This window comes from Pelecanus crispus, chromosome 2 (assembly GCF_030463565.1).
Source record: "Pelecanus crispus isolate bPelCri1 chromosome 2, bPelCri1.pri, whole genome shotgun sequence".
NCBI lineage: Eukaryota > Metazoa > Chordata > Aves > Pelecaniformes > Pelecanidae > Pelecanus > Pelecanus crispus.
In genome coordinates this window covers 2,416,146-2,429,303 of record NC_134644.1, presented here as the reverse complement: position 1 = coordinate 2,429,303, position 13,158 = coordinate 2,416,146, and the positions used below count along the sequence as shown (strand labels likewise).

The following is a 13,158-nucleotide window of genomic DNA, read 5'->3' as shown; positions in this document are numbered from 1 at the left end:
ACTTAACCCCGTAGGCTGCAAATGAAACCGGTTTATACCTACAACCTGCTGAGCAGGCCTCCGCTGCCGTTTCTGCCCTTCCAAACGGAAGGCAGACAGTGGGGAAGGCAGGGACACCACCATGTGCCCACAATATAGCGCTTTACAGACTGGGCTCCGTCCAAATTCCCAGCAGCGCTTTGAGATGCAGGTGTGCACATGACTGTTTCCAGAAGCATTTTGGTGAGTAAAAAAGAAAACCTCGGACTCCACCTCTTAAGTTAAGCTCTGGGTTGAAGCTCAGAATTTGAGTGAGGAAAAAAAAGCCAACTGGGGGAACCAGCCCCCTTCAGCAGTTCAGGATAACAGTTATGACTCCCAGACCAACAATCCCATCCTTCGTTAAGGAACTGCTCTGTACAAGATTTAGTCCAGACAGCATGGCCGGGGAGACAGAGCTGTGTGCTCCATCAAGTCTGTCCAGGGCTGATGGCACACCACGCGCTCTCTGCTCTGCAACCACAAGCGTGAATGCAAAATTATCTCCTCACCTATAGGGCACAGAGAATGCCATGTCAGGTAGCTACAATGGTCTTAGCCTGCAGAAAAGCTCTTACTATTCTAATGCTTTGGAGACTCAGGGCTTGTGAAAAAGCCATGCTGTCCGTCTCCAAAGCAAAAGATTCTGGCACCTGAATTACCCACAGTGAGGTGGGAACATTTCACCCTTTAAATGTGAGGAGTCCCCTTTTTCCCCCAGAGTTCGTCTTTGGGTTTTACTTACTCACAGATTCCGTAGCCTCTCATCTTGCCCTCGTACCAGTGGCACTTATAGCAGTCATACCGGTCTTCAGATCGGCGTGGGACAAGGCATATTCCAAACCTAGAGGGTGCATACGGCAGAGGTCAGCATGGGAAAAGGCAGCTTCATTGTACTGGATGAAGTTTAAAAACTAAGGACCTTCCAGATTCCCAAACTGATTTACATGGTTGGGACCACCTCTACCTCTGACACTACTTCTAGGCGTCAACGGACTTGATCCATGGAAGAGCTCATCTCCTTGTGAGCTGCAGTTGCAGTTTCTCATTGCTTCTTCTACAGAGCTACTTTCAGTGTTGTTGGTTTTTTCCCCTCTCTACCTCCCCCCTCCCCAGTTTCGGGGCTGTGTTAGACTACCAAAGTAATTCCTTTTGTCCAAACAAAAAGTTTTCTTAATCCCAACACAAAGTATTTGAGACATTTTTTCCTTTAAAAATATGACCTATTCTGGAACTCATGTAGAAATGAGAAATCTAGAAGTCTTACTTTCAAAAAGTTTCAATTTCATAGTATGGTTTCTTTCCCCTGAAAACTCATTTAAGAGGTGTTTTGAAGATATCTAAAAATAACTCTTCCAAGGTATTTCATATGAATAAATTCACCTAGATTTAGAGATCAGGGTTCAGATTCATCCAGCTGAATGGAGATGCTTGCATCTGAGCGGGTCATCTGCACACACTCCAGGTAACAACCTACTCAAGCTTGAGCCAGGTGTCTAAAAAAAGGTCAGATGAATTGGCCTGTAACTGTGAATAGAGTCCCCCTAACAAGACGCCAGTGTCCCTGTACCTCTGGGAGGTACCATTTCTTAGCTTATTTTGAAAGCAAGAAATGCCCTGGTTTTTAAGGCTTACCCATGCTCCAAGCCCTCCTTGAAATCTCCAACATGGTTGCGTCCATCACGCCACTTCAGTGTCCCCCTGCAATTTGAAGCAAGGGTTACACAAGGGAGATCACCAACAACATTCACAACTGCAACAGGAGGTATCAAGGCACAACTAGAAATGGCTAACATCAAAACATTTCCTCAGGCAACAGAGACACAGAAGTTCTCCAGGCACCACTGGGACCTTGGCTTGCACTGTTAAGGATTTAATACCATAATGTTTTCATGCTCTGGAATGAGTGGGACGAATCCTCTTCCAAGTTCCCTAATCTCAAAAGCGTTTTGTAGAGTTGCTGGGTCATCCATTTAGGACCTTGCACGTGATCCTTTTGTAACTAACTGCAGTGCAGTGTGTGATTAAGCCAGCCAAAGTTCCAGCATGGCACATCCCCAAAGACAACATAGACACCATGGTCCAGAACTTCATTGTGCCAGGCACTGGGAAAACAAGAGACAAGCACTTGCCTAAAGGGATCATATCTTTCCCTCTGTCTTGTGTGGGGGTTGTAGAAATGATTACACGAGCTAACAATGCAACAACAAGACTGGAATGGTCAATGCGATGGCCAAAGTATTGCACGGCCATGCCCAGCTGTGAATGCATTTCCCTTCCCGTCTCCCACGCCACCCACACCCACTCACTGTTTTGACTCTTGCATCATCCCAGACACAGCCAGCTCCCCACACATTCCCCAACCAAAGACAACAGAAGATGGTGCAGTACCAAAACCATTTGTTTGACTTTCACCAAGGTTGTTGCTTTAAACACCTACAGGAGGCAGGCCCTTTTTCAGGTATTTACAGGGAAGTGGCCAGATTAATTTCAAGTGGATTTAAAATACATATCCTTTCGCTGTGCTAGTACGAACGCTAGCAAAGGAGAGCAAACCACAGAGAAACCACCCAGCCATGGGGATGCTTTAAGCTACTTCTCAGTGGCAGCATCTCCTTTCACCACACAAAGTTACCAGGAGTACTGGGACAGAACAGCGAAGAACACAGATGTTTTTGCTGAAGAGCCCTGATTCACACTGCTGCAGCTTTCTGCTCGTGTGCTTTGCCATGCCAGCATCTCGCTTAGAGGTGGACAAGCCACCAAGGCCAGCTTTGCTGCTCTGTAACCTTATATTAGTAGCAATTCCCATAGAAGAACAATTTCAGGAGTGGGAAGGACAGCTTAGTAATTAAGCAATTAAAAGCCCTGGCATTAAAAACACTTGAAGTCACTTATTTCTGCCACAAATTTCCTGGGATGCCTCAGTCAAGTCCCTTAATCTGAAGCAGCAGAGGTATTCATGCATCTCATTTCTCCAACCCTGAGAAAGGAGGAGACAAAGAGTAAGGAGAGGTGCTCGTCCCTCTGTGTCTGCACACAGTGGTTTTCGGATCATTTAGGAGTGCAGGTGCTGGGGAAGGTCGGATGATGTAAAGGACAGCCTCAGGCATAGCTCTGCTCCAAACACCTCTTTCATGATCTTATGAGGCAAGGCACAAACTCTTGCACAGATTCAGGATTAAGCTTTTGGTTTTGGATATTCAGATTATTTTAAGATTCTTTCAAAGCAAGTCTCTACATCCTTTTTCCTTCAATAGCAACTGTAAAAAAAAACTGTGTAAAACTCAGGAAGTATAAAACTTCCAAATCAGCCTGTTTTGGTGTCTGAGGAAGTTGGTCATATTTCATGTTTCTTCACAAAAACAGAGGCTGTGCTCGATCCTATGTCAAAGACATTTTGGTTGGGACCATTTAACCTTTGATTTACAGACCATTCCCTTTTGGCAGAGCTCACTCCTAAACTTCAGTTGCATTTAGTGAACAGTTCTCATGTTCCCAAGAAATGCGTTTGAGCATCTTTTGTATTTATTGGCTTCTCTCTTTTTTTTTTTATTTTTTAATATTAAAATATATTTTGATAGCACAGGATAAAACTTTTCCATCACTCGCAAGCAAGGGCTTTTTGTTGAGTGTTTTTGTCGTCATGATAGTAAGATTTTATGCCTCAGGCTGAGATCTTGAAAATAAACATTAGCTCAAGTCTAAGTCCTAATTACAGGCATAAGCCAATGCGGTACCTTCAGTGTGATCGCTACCACATTATTAGGGTCAGCCTGAACAATTTACTGCATAAACCAGTATCACCAGCGAGACATATACAATACAATGGATCACGTGTCAGGACTCATGCTTTGACCAAGCCCTGAAAGCAAGCAAATGTGTCCCAACTGCCCCCTGAATCTGATCTGAATACCAGATTTCCCTCTGGAAACAAGTGAAGCAGGAACCAGAGAGGCTGGCACGCCCTGGGAGATCACCAGCATAGAGTCGGTGGTCCAGGCCTTCAGCATGGGATGGATCACCCCATGTCCACAGCCACTCTGTGGCATCTCTACCTCCACCTGTGCATCCACTGGACCCAGGCAGTGCTACACAAAGGCAGCAGGGCCGCCCTTGCACGTTCTTGCTTAGAAAAGGGGGGAAAAATGTCTCCTTACTTGCCATGCGGCTTTCCCCAGTGCCACTCGCCCTCGTAGGATGCGTTCTTGAACTTGCCCTCCAGCCTGAAGACGTAGGTGAAGAAGCGGCAGGATGGGGGCTCGGTGCCTTCACCAGTCTTGCCCCACAATGGGAAATCTCGCTTCCCTTTCAGTGCCTGGCGGACAGCCTGGTTCAGCTTCCACTGCCAAACAGCCTGGGGCCAGAGGAAGAGGAGTGTTGGATTAACGAGTGAAGAAAACAAAACAGCTCCCAACAAGAGATACTTCAGGAGAAGCAGCACGAAGCTGTTGGGTTCCTATCAATTCTGTGCCATTCAGCTGGCTGGGCTGGTGAGTTATGGCCCATCTACAGCATCAACAAGAGGGGTTATCTTGGGTCCTGCAAGTTGGATACTGCACCAATCCACAACACATCCATGTCATTTAAGCCTGACTCCCACCACCACTAATTGGCCTTGGCACAGGACCATGCTGATGGGACCGTACTGCCCCAAGCTCTGCAGCATACGCTACTGCCCAGGGCAGACCACTTCCAGCACCTGGATATTTTTCATCTACCATCAACTGCCTAAGCCACCCCTGACCATCTAATGAAGTATTGGCTCCACAGAGGGGAATAAAAAAAAAAAAAAAGCCACACTGCTTGCTAGTCTGGTTTAATTAATTAAAAAAAATAGCAAAAATCGTAGAGAAAATGCCTCAGCCGCATTATTTAAGCAGGTGCAGATCCCACTCATCTGTATTCTGATCAGGAAGGTAAAATCCTGATGCTTGGTGAGATTTCAACTTCCACTCAGTAGTCAATGTTTTGTCCCCATTACAGAGCTGCCATCCCCTCTATGTCACTCCCCTGTTTCACGGCTCAGTACACGGTATTTCAGGTGGAATAGAAACACCCTGCCCACTGCTAACCTTCATCTGTGGGTCTTTGGCAGAGAGAAAGAACGTTTCTTCTGGGGTTATAATGCGGAGTCCATACCTGTGAAACAAAAGACATTACAGAGACTATGAAAAATACATTTCTCAGTGAAACAGCAGTTCCTGCACTTGCCACTCCTCTTCAGAAGATAATGGTGCTTTGGCAGTCAGATTTTCTTCTGAAGAAGTACTCAACTAGTCAACTCATCTTTGTTCTCTAGGTCTGCAGCCAAAACCATTTTATTACTGATTGATTTTGAGATGACAACAAACGCAAGCAATGCAAGTCCAAGATGGTGTAATCTCATCGAAGAGGTGTTGCAATTGCCCATAGCTCAGAACCGATCCCACCGGGTGGAAAGGAGATCAAAGTCTTAAATTGTTGTCTCAGTTTCACAATCAAGTTGAACACTTTTTTTCCCCTGCAAGTCAAAATTTTTCACTTACAGTCCTGGAGCTGTTTTCTCCCTGCAGTTTTCATCTACCCACACAAGCTTCAGGTCAAAACTTTGAAAGCTGTTTCCCTGGAACAAAAGGGACAAGGTGTTCCTGTTATTGATGTAAACATCATGCTTTGCCCCCACTCTGTCAATCCATTGAACAGCAGAGCAAGACTGGTAGCACTGTAAATTCCCTCTTTTGTGGTCCACACATGTATCCCACGCTACTCTGGCAGACTTCGGAGACTGAAGAAACGTAGGAGAAGGAAGAAAGTTCTTAGTTTAACACTTATAAGTGGTGTTCCGTAATACCATGGCTACAACTAACAGTTACAAACCTTCTTAGACAGCACTTATCTCTACAAGAGTTTCTTCCCTATCACATGGCAACACTCTCAAATCATCCCTGGTATGCCCTAGTTTTGCTTATGATCTATCTAGGATTTGGACTGGCACAACTAATAGTGGCCCACAAGTACAACATTTAAGGAGTCGCTATTTTGATCAGTAGCGCACCAAACAGAAGAAACTAAAATGGTTGAAATATTAGGTACAGACTGCATTTAGTATTACATCTCCCTTCCCTGTCTAAAGTCCCAGTTCCCACACTACAAAGCTGCTGTCTGTAGTTGACCAAGGTTAGGTACCTAACTTTGGAGTTCACCACGAGTTAATCACTGATGTATCTACCAGATTCGGGGGATAGGGAAAGGAGGGAGATTCAAATTCCCAGCACCAGAGCCCTCATCGGCAGTCCCCTGCTAGCAGCCCAAGCTAACCAGCTCAATCCCGGTCCAGTTATATCTCCTCAAGCCTCGATAACAGTCATAACAGCAGATGAGACACAGTGGGTGGGAACCGTTGACTGAACAGAGATTTCTACAATGTAGATATCTCTGTGTGAGCTGGTTACCCTGCGCTCTCATCCTAGTCAATGGAGTCAAGGACATGATTCAACTCATCCTAATTTCGGCATCTAAAATAGGTCAGAAGAACCGCACCCAGACAGTGCATGTTTCTCTCCCCAGACTATAAAGGGAGCCTGGGGGCACTTGCTCACAGCAAGATCACTACAGTGGTAAGAAATCTACAATGTAAAGTTGGATGAGAGAATCACCACCCTGTTTCCTCAGGCCTAGACCCTGCAAGTTGCGTAGGACTGCCCGGCATTATCATAAAGGCTCATGTTTGGAAGAGCCCGTAAGATCTATAAGCTCACAAGGCAGTTATGTGTTTGGACACCTGAGGGGCTGGCACATGACTAAAGAGCAAGCAGAAAGAGGCGCACATGAAGAGAGCCGTGCTAGATTACAGGAGCTGTCAGTCAGAGCAAGCCAAGCTGGACTGAGTTAACATGCTGCAGAACAGCTTTGAACACATATTATTCATCTAGCTATCCGTGGCTGTAGACACTCCCTGTCTGCCCCACACCCAGGCCCTGAATACCTGAAATAGCCCCAAGAACACCTGCAACTTCTGCTCCCATGCCACTAGCAGAGTCAACCGTGAAAGATCACATTTAGTCCTATGCATGAGTATTTACAGTATAATATCTTTGACCCCTCAGGCCCCCTTTGAGTAAGCAAGGACAGAAATCAACAGATTCATATGCAGGCATGGGCTTGGGTTACTAGAAAGGTGCCTGTGGTGGTTGGATAGTACATATTTACTAGGGAAAAAGCTGTGTGGATGCTCCTCTATTCCTTCTTCATTAGGCTTTCTTTTATTCTCCAGTGCAAACCACAGGTGCATGGGTCTGAGACAAGGTTTTTCCAACAGTCAAGCTCTGCTGCATTTTCAACATCAAAGGAACCTGAATTTTACTGTCATTTATTGGCGCTGCCCTTCCAATCCCTCTGAAAGATTGAAGACTCACCTGAATTAGCACAAGGACATCATCGAAGAGCAAGATCCGGTCTGATCGATTCGTGCTGGCAGAGATGGGAAAACTTTTGCTATCTTCCAGCAGCCTCCTTTCAGGTACACAGAGCATGTCCTGCAGAGGGAACCACAGAGGTCAAGATGGTGGATCAGGACACATCAGGATTTGGGAGAGGACATACAACTCAAGCCAACAGTTCCTCCAGAGACTGTCTGACTCGTGGCACAAGCTGACAATGACAGCAGAACTGGACACAGGGCTCAACTTGTAAAGCACCCAGTGTCCATATGGTTTCTTCAAGGCTTCCACACTGCCTTGTTCTGTTGGCTTCCAAACCAAGCCTCAAATGCTTGATCTGTATTAAATTTCCTCCATGTGTAAGCAGAAGTGTAAGACCTCCAAAAGAGCTCCCCATCAAGCCACTTTCTACGTCCATAACTCACAGTGAATTTGTAGCCCAAGGATTTCCATAAGGACTTTGTAAAACAAGCTTCATCCAGGACTTGGCTGATGAAAGACTCCAGCTTCACATATTCCTTGATGGCGCTGGTAACCACATCCTTTTCAGAGCCCTGATAAAAGAAGGCAGAGCTTGAGCAATGCTTTAGGCATGGCTGTGCAGGATATCTACTCTCTGGGCTATGGCTGCAGAAAAGCCTCAGCAGTTCTGAATCCAACGGGCTAATGAGAGTTAACCATCCAACCCCATTTCCAAGGAAGCCTCCCAAATCTAGCATTATTTCTGCCACCAGCAGAAGCATGCGATCTTAGGCCAGTTACTTGACCCTTTGCACGTCCTCTACATGATGAGTAGCTTGTACTATGCTGGAGTGGCCACTGTTCATTGCTTTGAGACCTTCAAGTAGGCTGCACTACACTGGTGCTGGTTACTGCCACCCCAGCTGTCTACTGGAAATCATTTACTTCCAGCCAACTTTGCACTCAGTAACACCACCACAAAGCCCCACAAGCCCTGCATAAGATTTTAGAATAAGCCAGTCAAATAACATCACATGAAGCTTCCTACCTCTTTGAGAACCTCATTCAGCTTGGTAAGGAGCTGTACATATTGCTCGACGTGATCCCGCATAGGTTTGTGAAGAACAGTGTGTAAGGCCAGTGACATGGAGGTCTCAGAGGTGAAGTCTGTGAGGAACTGTTTCAGCACTGTCTTATGGTGCTTCCAGGCTTCACTGCAAGATGGTGAATTAAGAAAAAGGTTCATTAATTAGTGGTTTTTCTGCAAATTGGCATTATTCTGCCTTCCAAACTTCATATGCTACCTCACTCCCAGAGAGGGTATAGAAAGACTTGAAAGAGCAGGAGACAACATAGTGCAAATATATTTGCACAGCAAACAGAGAGAAATAAGGCAATGAGGCAAACAGGAGCTCCATCCATCCTGCCTCTGGCCCAGCAGTCTTTGCAAATAGGAATGACACCTACAGATACACAGAATATAGCATGACTTTCATGATGGTTTGTGCACCAAGAGGTGACTCAGATAAAGTGACTGTGAATCTGCTCATATCTAGAGCTCATGTTTTCATTTGCTAGTGCCATGAGACTCTGACAATATCTGGGACAAGCAGTGGAAATTTCCTGCCAGATTCCCACATCATCCTTTCTCAGGTCCCACCCCTTACCTGAACCCCCAAATTCCAAATTTACAGGAATCCTCTCCTACAAAAGAGGCTGTGCATGGCTAGAAAGATGGAGAGAGATCTGTAGAGGAAATCCTACAACAGCTGCCACCGTGAGCTCAGAAGATGGCAGGACAGCCAGTATGGCAGGTTCAGAGGAGAGGCGGACGGACCATGAAATGGAGATCACTGTGAGGTGCAGTGCTCAGTGCTGCTCACTCCAGTTTAGTGGCTTAACCCATACAATATCGTTGTGTTCCTATCACGCCCTTCAATAAGCACTTTTCAGCCCACTGACCTTTTGCTCTTTGTGGCCTGTTCGAAGCCGTGGACTACCACGTAGTTTGCAAAAGTGACGAAATATCTGTTGGCAAGGAAGGAAAAAAGAAACACAGAGTGAGTTAGAGATGCCTATTAGCTACGAGGTTTAAATGATAGAGGGAAGAAGCTCATTTGAAAATGTCATGTCAGGTCCGCCTTTCCAAGGGAGGCAGAGGGAGATGTAGCTACTGAACCTCTCACCTTGGCTCACTCCCCTTTTGTCCCCTGTGCCAGCTCCTTGGTTTCACCGACTTGTTGAATTTTGCACTAGTATCGTTACAGGAAGTTTAAATCATCAGCATAAGCGGAAGTAAACTTGCGCAACTGTCCTGGAAAGCACATCTACAAAAGCTGATCTTAGGATACCAGCTTCGGATGTATGAATTTCTGCTGGTTGAAGTAAAAGTGTCAGTGTATTACTGATGGTAAATTCAAGTCAAGGTGTCCCACGCCAATGTATCGCATCTCACACTAGAGGGAGATCGAGCCATATTTTGTCAGCAAATACCACACTTTCTTCCACTAGTGTTTTCAGACAAGTCATGTATAATGTCCAGCCTAATTATCATTTATTAGATCTTACAGGGACATGTATTTACTGCTGATTTTCAGGCCCCTGAACAGCGGCTTTGCCTCCTCCTATATCACTGCAATCAGCATGAGACGTTGTAGGATCAGGACTGCACAGAGTGACTCAGCAGAGGTGGGTAGGAACCAGTTCTTTTTTTTTTTTTTGCATGACGCCCAACAAAAACAGGTTTTCATTTCAAAATGAGGGGAAATTAGATCTTAAGATAAACTTCTCCTTTGTGTCATCTGAAACCTCAGCACAAGTTTTCATCTTTTATATGCCTTTTTAAGGCAAACCAGTTTTAATTCACTAAATCAGTTCCAACACCACACACTGCTCCAAACCCCATTCGCATCAAGGCGAAGCTTGTTGTGCAACCCTTTCTAAAATGACGCTGTCCAAGTAAAAACAAAACAAAAAGTAGTCCATCCTTCCTCCCCGCTCCACATGCATAAAAACCACCAAAACCAGGACTAGATGAACAGCAATGACCAGAAGCCAGTGCGCCCATCTCCTGTGCCTGCGTGGGTGCCAAACTGCACAGACGGTACAAGCCCATCTGGCAAAGGCTTGGCCACGTTTATGGCCAACATGATGAATGAAGGATTGAACACTGTCTGATCTTTATGTCATCTCAGATGCCCATAAACCATTTTTCATGCTAGGACATCAACACACAGGTTACACACGCTACAGTGCCTTTGGTAAACATTTTATTTTGCATTGCAGACAGATGGGGAGCAGATGTAATTAATTATAGAAACAGCAATGGGGCAGTATGTTTTTCACATCACGCTACATCCATCACTTGCTATCATATTCCTTGCCAAAAGCATAAAAATGTGGCACAGGCATATAATATGAACTGTGCCTAGGGACATCTTCTTTCCTCATCCCTATGAGTCCTTTAAACCTGCCTGTGCATGCCTTTTTGTACCTGATGACAGCTCAAGCTTCACTCTCATAAACTGTCCAGGCACAAATTCTACCCCCTGTCCTCTTCCCATTTTTAGGATGCATTCAAAAAACCCTATATTTGCAAGAAAAATTTCAGCCTCTTACAAGCATACTCACAGCTACAAAAAAGGCTACGTATTACGCTGTCTGTTACGCTATATTCTGTAGCACTTGCCGTGAGCGCTGAATGCGATCACTTCCCCGACCTAATGACCGAACACTAGTGGATAGGACTGAACAAATTAAATGCACAAATTAATTGCACCAACCCAGCAGTTGGTTGATAAATTTGGCCCCTTACACTACTCCAAAATGCTTCTGTACTTACTGGATGTAGAGGCTTAGAAACAGGTCTCCTTTCCAGACAGCGTAAATGTCCTGGATGCAGAATGACTCAGAGGTGCTGCATTTTCGTTTCAATACCCGATAACTTTCTTCTGTGAGGTTCCAGAGAGCTTGAAATCGATCATTCAGGAGCAGGAAGAGTTTAAAGTTCTCCTTTCCCTTCAGGTCACTAGGCTCTTTGAGGAAAACATGGGGGAAAAAAGGCTATCAGAAAGCTCCAAGAAATCTTGTGGAAAACATTCCCTATATTTAATACTCAGCCCAATTTTTCAGTGTAAAGCACATATATTCTTATAGGAAAACAATGCCAGGGAGGAAGGAGGTGATGATTATTTAGGGTTGTGTCCCTGTGAGCAATTGCATGGGCTTCCATGCTAAGGCTTCGTCCTTCCCATTCTTGTGGGCCATGTGGTCAGGGCAGCCTCAGAGGCTCAGCCCCAGCTCAGACAAGAGCACGGGAGGAAAATTTTCTGCCCCTGGCTCAGAGGGCCGTTCCCGGTCTCCTTAGAGGCTAGCCCAGAAAAGGTGGTGACACGAGAAGGAACCACCCTACGGGTCTAATCCAGTCGCACCACTTTTGGCCAGACAGGTTTGTGAATATTTATATGGATTTGTTATTTCAGTGGAGCTGCTCTGATTTACTGCCAGCTCAGAACCTGCACCCACAAGTTTTACCTTCAAAGACGGGCATGACCATGAACAGAGAGCAGGGAGGCAGCATGGGCACAGGGGTCACGTATACATGAGATGCATTTTGGATTTCCACGCACCATGCTGGAAACAAGCCTCGGAGCACATGTACGGGCTTACACCGGTTAGAATCTGGATTAACTTCCAAAAACAACAGGAACCACAGTCCTAGGCTTGAATGAAAGGCCATAGGCATCCTTAAGAGCTCACTGTCTTAAATGAAACAACTCTATATACCACTTACTCCAGCAAACCAGCCCCCAGCAAAGTCTTCAGTCATGGAGTTTCAATTATAATTCCCTTCATAGGTGTGCCTGTGTCTCAAGGCTCGAAGTAGAGACAAAAAAGTCTGCTCTGACCTACCTGCCTGCAGCAGAGGCTTGAGGATGAGGGCATCTATCCGTGCCAGGCATGCTAAGAAGGTTTCTTCCACTTGGAGCAGAGATCCAGTTGCTTCAGCTGTGCACATATCCTGGACACAACACAGAAGGCACATATAAACTCCCTTGCAAGAGTATCCTTCTACCGAGGCTTCACTGCTCATTGCAAACAATCAGCCTTTCCTGCTCTTGACAGCTCACCCAGGTGTAATTGCTGTCCCCAAAAAGCATTTAGAAAATGTTAGAAGAGGAAATGGAAACCCAATAGCTCAACATGAGCTGGTGTCTCAGAAGACCACAGAGGCTACAGCCCATTTTCCTGATGGCCCAATTGAAGATCTTCTCAGGTGGGCCACAATGCGTCCTCTGCATGACTGGAAAGGCCCTAAACTTCTTGATATGTGTTAATCCTGCTTAGTGCCAGATTCGTTCTCCCAGAAGAACATCTCCTAAGTACAAGGCAGCAAAGGATGAAGCAGAGCATCTCTTCCCATCTCTCTCACCAGTTTTCTGCCCGGGTGCCTCAGTCTGCACCTTTTGGCATTAAAAGCTATCGTACGGAGCTGCAGAGCTGTGCCAGCCATGCCCAAACATCCAGCCTTCCCGAGGAACAGAGGTCTGGTGTAACTCCTTTCCAAGTAAGCCACTGCACTGCTGGTTACATGTCACAACCGCTGCGTCAAGAAGGAAAGCTTGCCTAAAGTGGAAGTGGGCAGTACTTAAAAAAAAGGAGGCAGGAAACCCATGTGAGCAAACTGCAGTAGCTTCCTCCTTCCCAGCCTTACCTCCCAAAAGAAATGCATCAGAGGAGGTGAACACAGCCAGCTAAC

General features: G+C 45.7%; 1 protein-coding gene across 1 annotated transcript in view; it reads right to left on the bottom strand.

The window, feature by feature from the left end:
• The window catches only part of ALS2CL (ALS2 C-terminal like), a 28,594-nt gene extending 15,682 nt beyond the window's left edge, over window positions 1–12,912 (bottom strand). Inside the window, exons 1-12 of the mRNA XM_009479728.2 lie at window positions 12,832–12,912; window positions 12,312–12,420; window positions 11,242–11,434; window positions 9,363–9,428; window positions 8,449–8,614; window positions 7,865–7,993; window positions 7,416–7,535; window positions 5,547–5,623; window positions 5,094–5,160; window positions 4,179–4,375; window positions 1,654–1,719; window positions 764–862 (exon numbers count right to left, since the gene is read on the bottom strand). Of these exons, the coding sequence (XP_009478003.2) occupies window positions 764–862; window positions 1,654–1,719; window positions 4,179–4,375; window positions 5,094–5,160; window positions 5,547–5,623; window positions 7,416–7,535; window positions 7,865–7,993; window positions 8,449–8,614; window positions 9,363–9,428; window positions 11,242–11,434; window positions 12,312–12,420; window positions 12,832–12,912 (1,370 nt within the window). The remainder of the gene's footprint in view (window positions 1–763; window positions 863–1,653; window positions 1,720–4,178; window positions 4,376–5,093; window positions 5,161–5,546; window positions 5,624–7,415; window positions 7,536–7,864; window positions 7,994–8,448; window positions 8,615–9,362; window positions 9,429–11,241; window positions 11,435–12,311; window positions 12,421–12,831) is intronic.
• Between the last annotated feature and the right edge of the window lie 246 nt (window positions 12,913–13,158).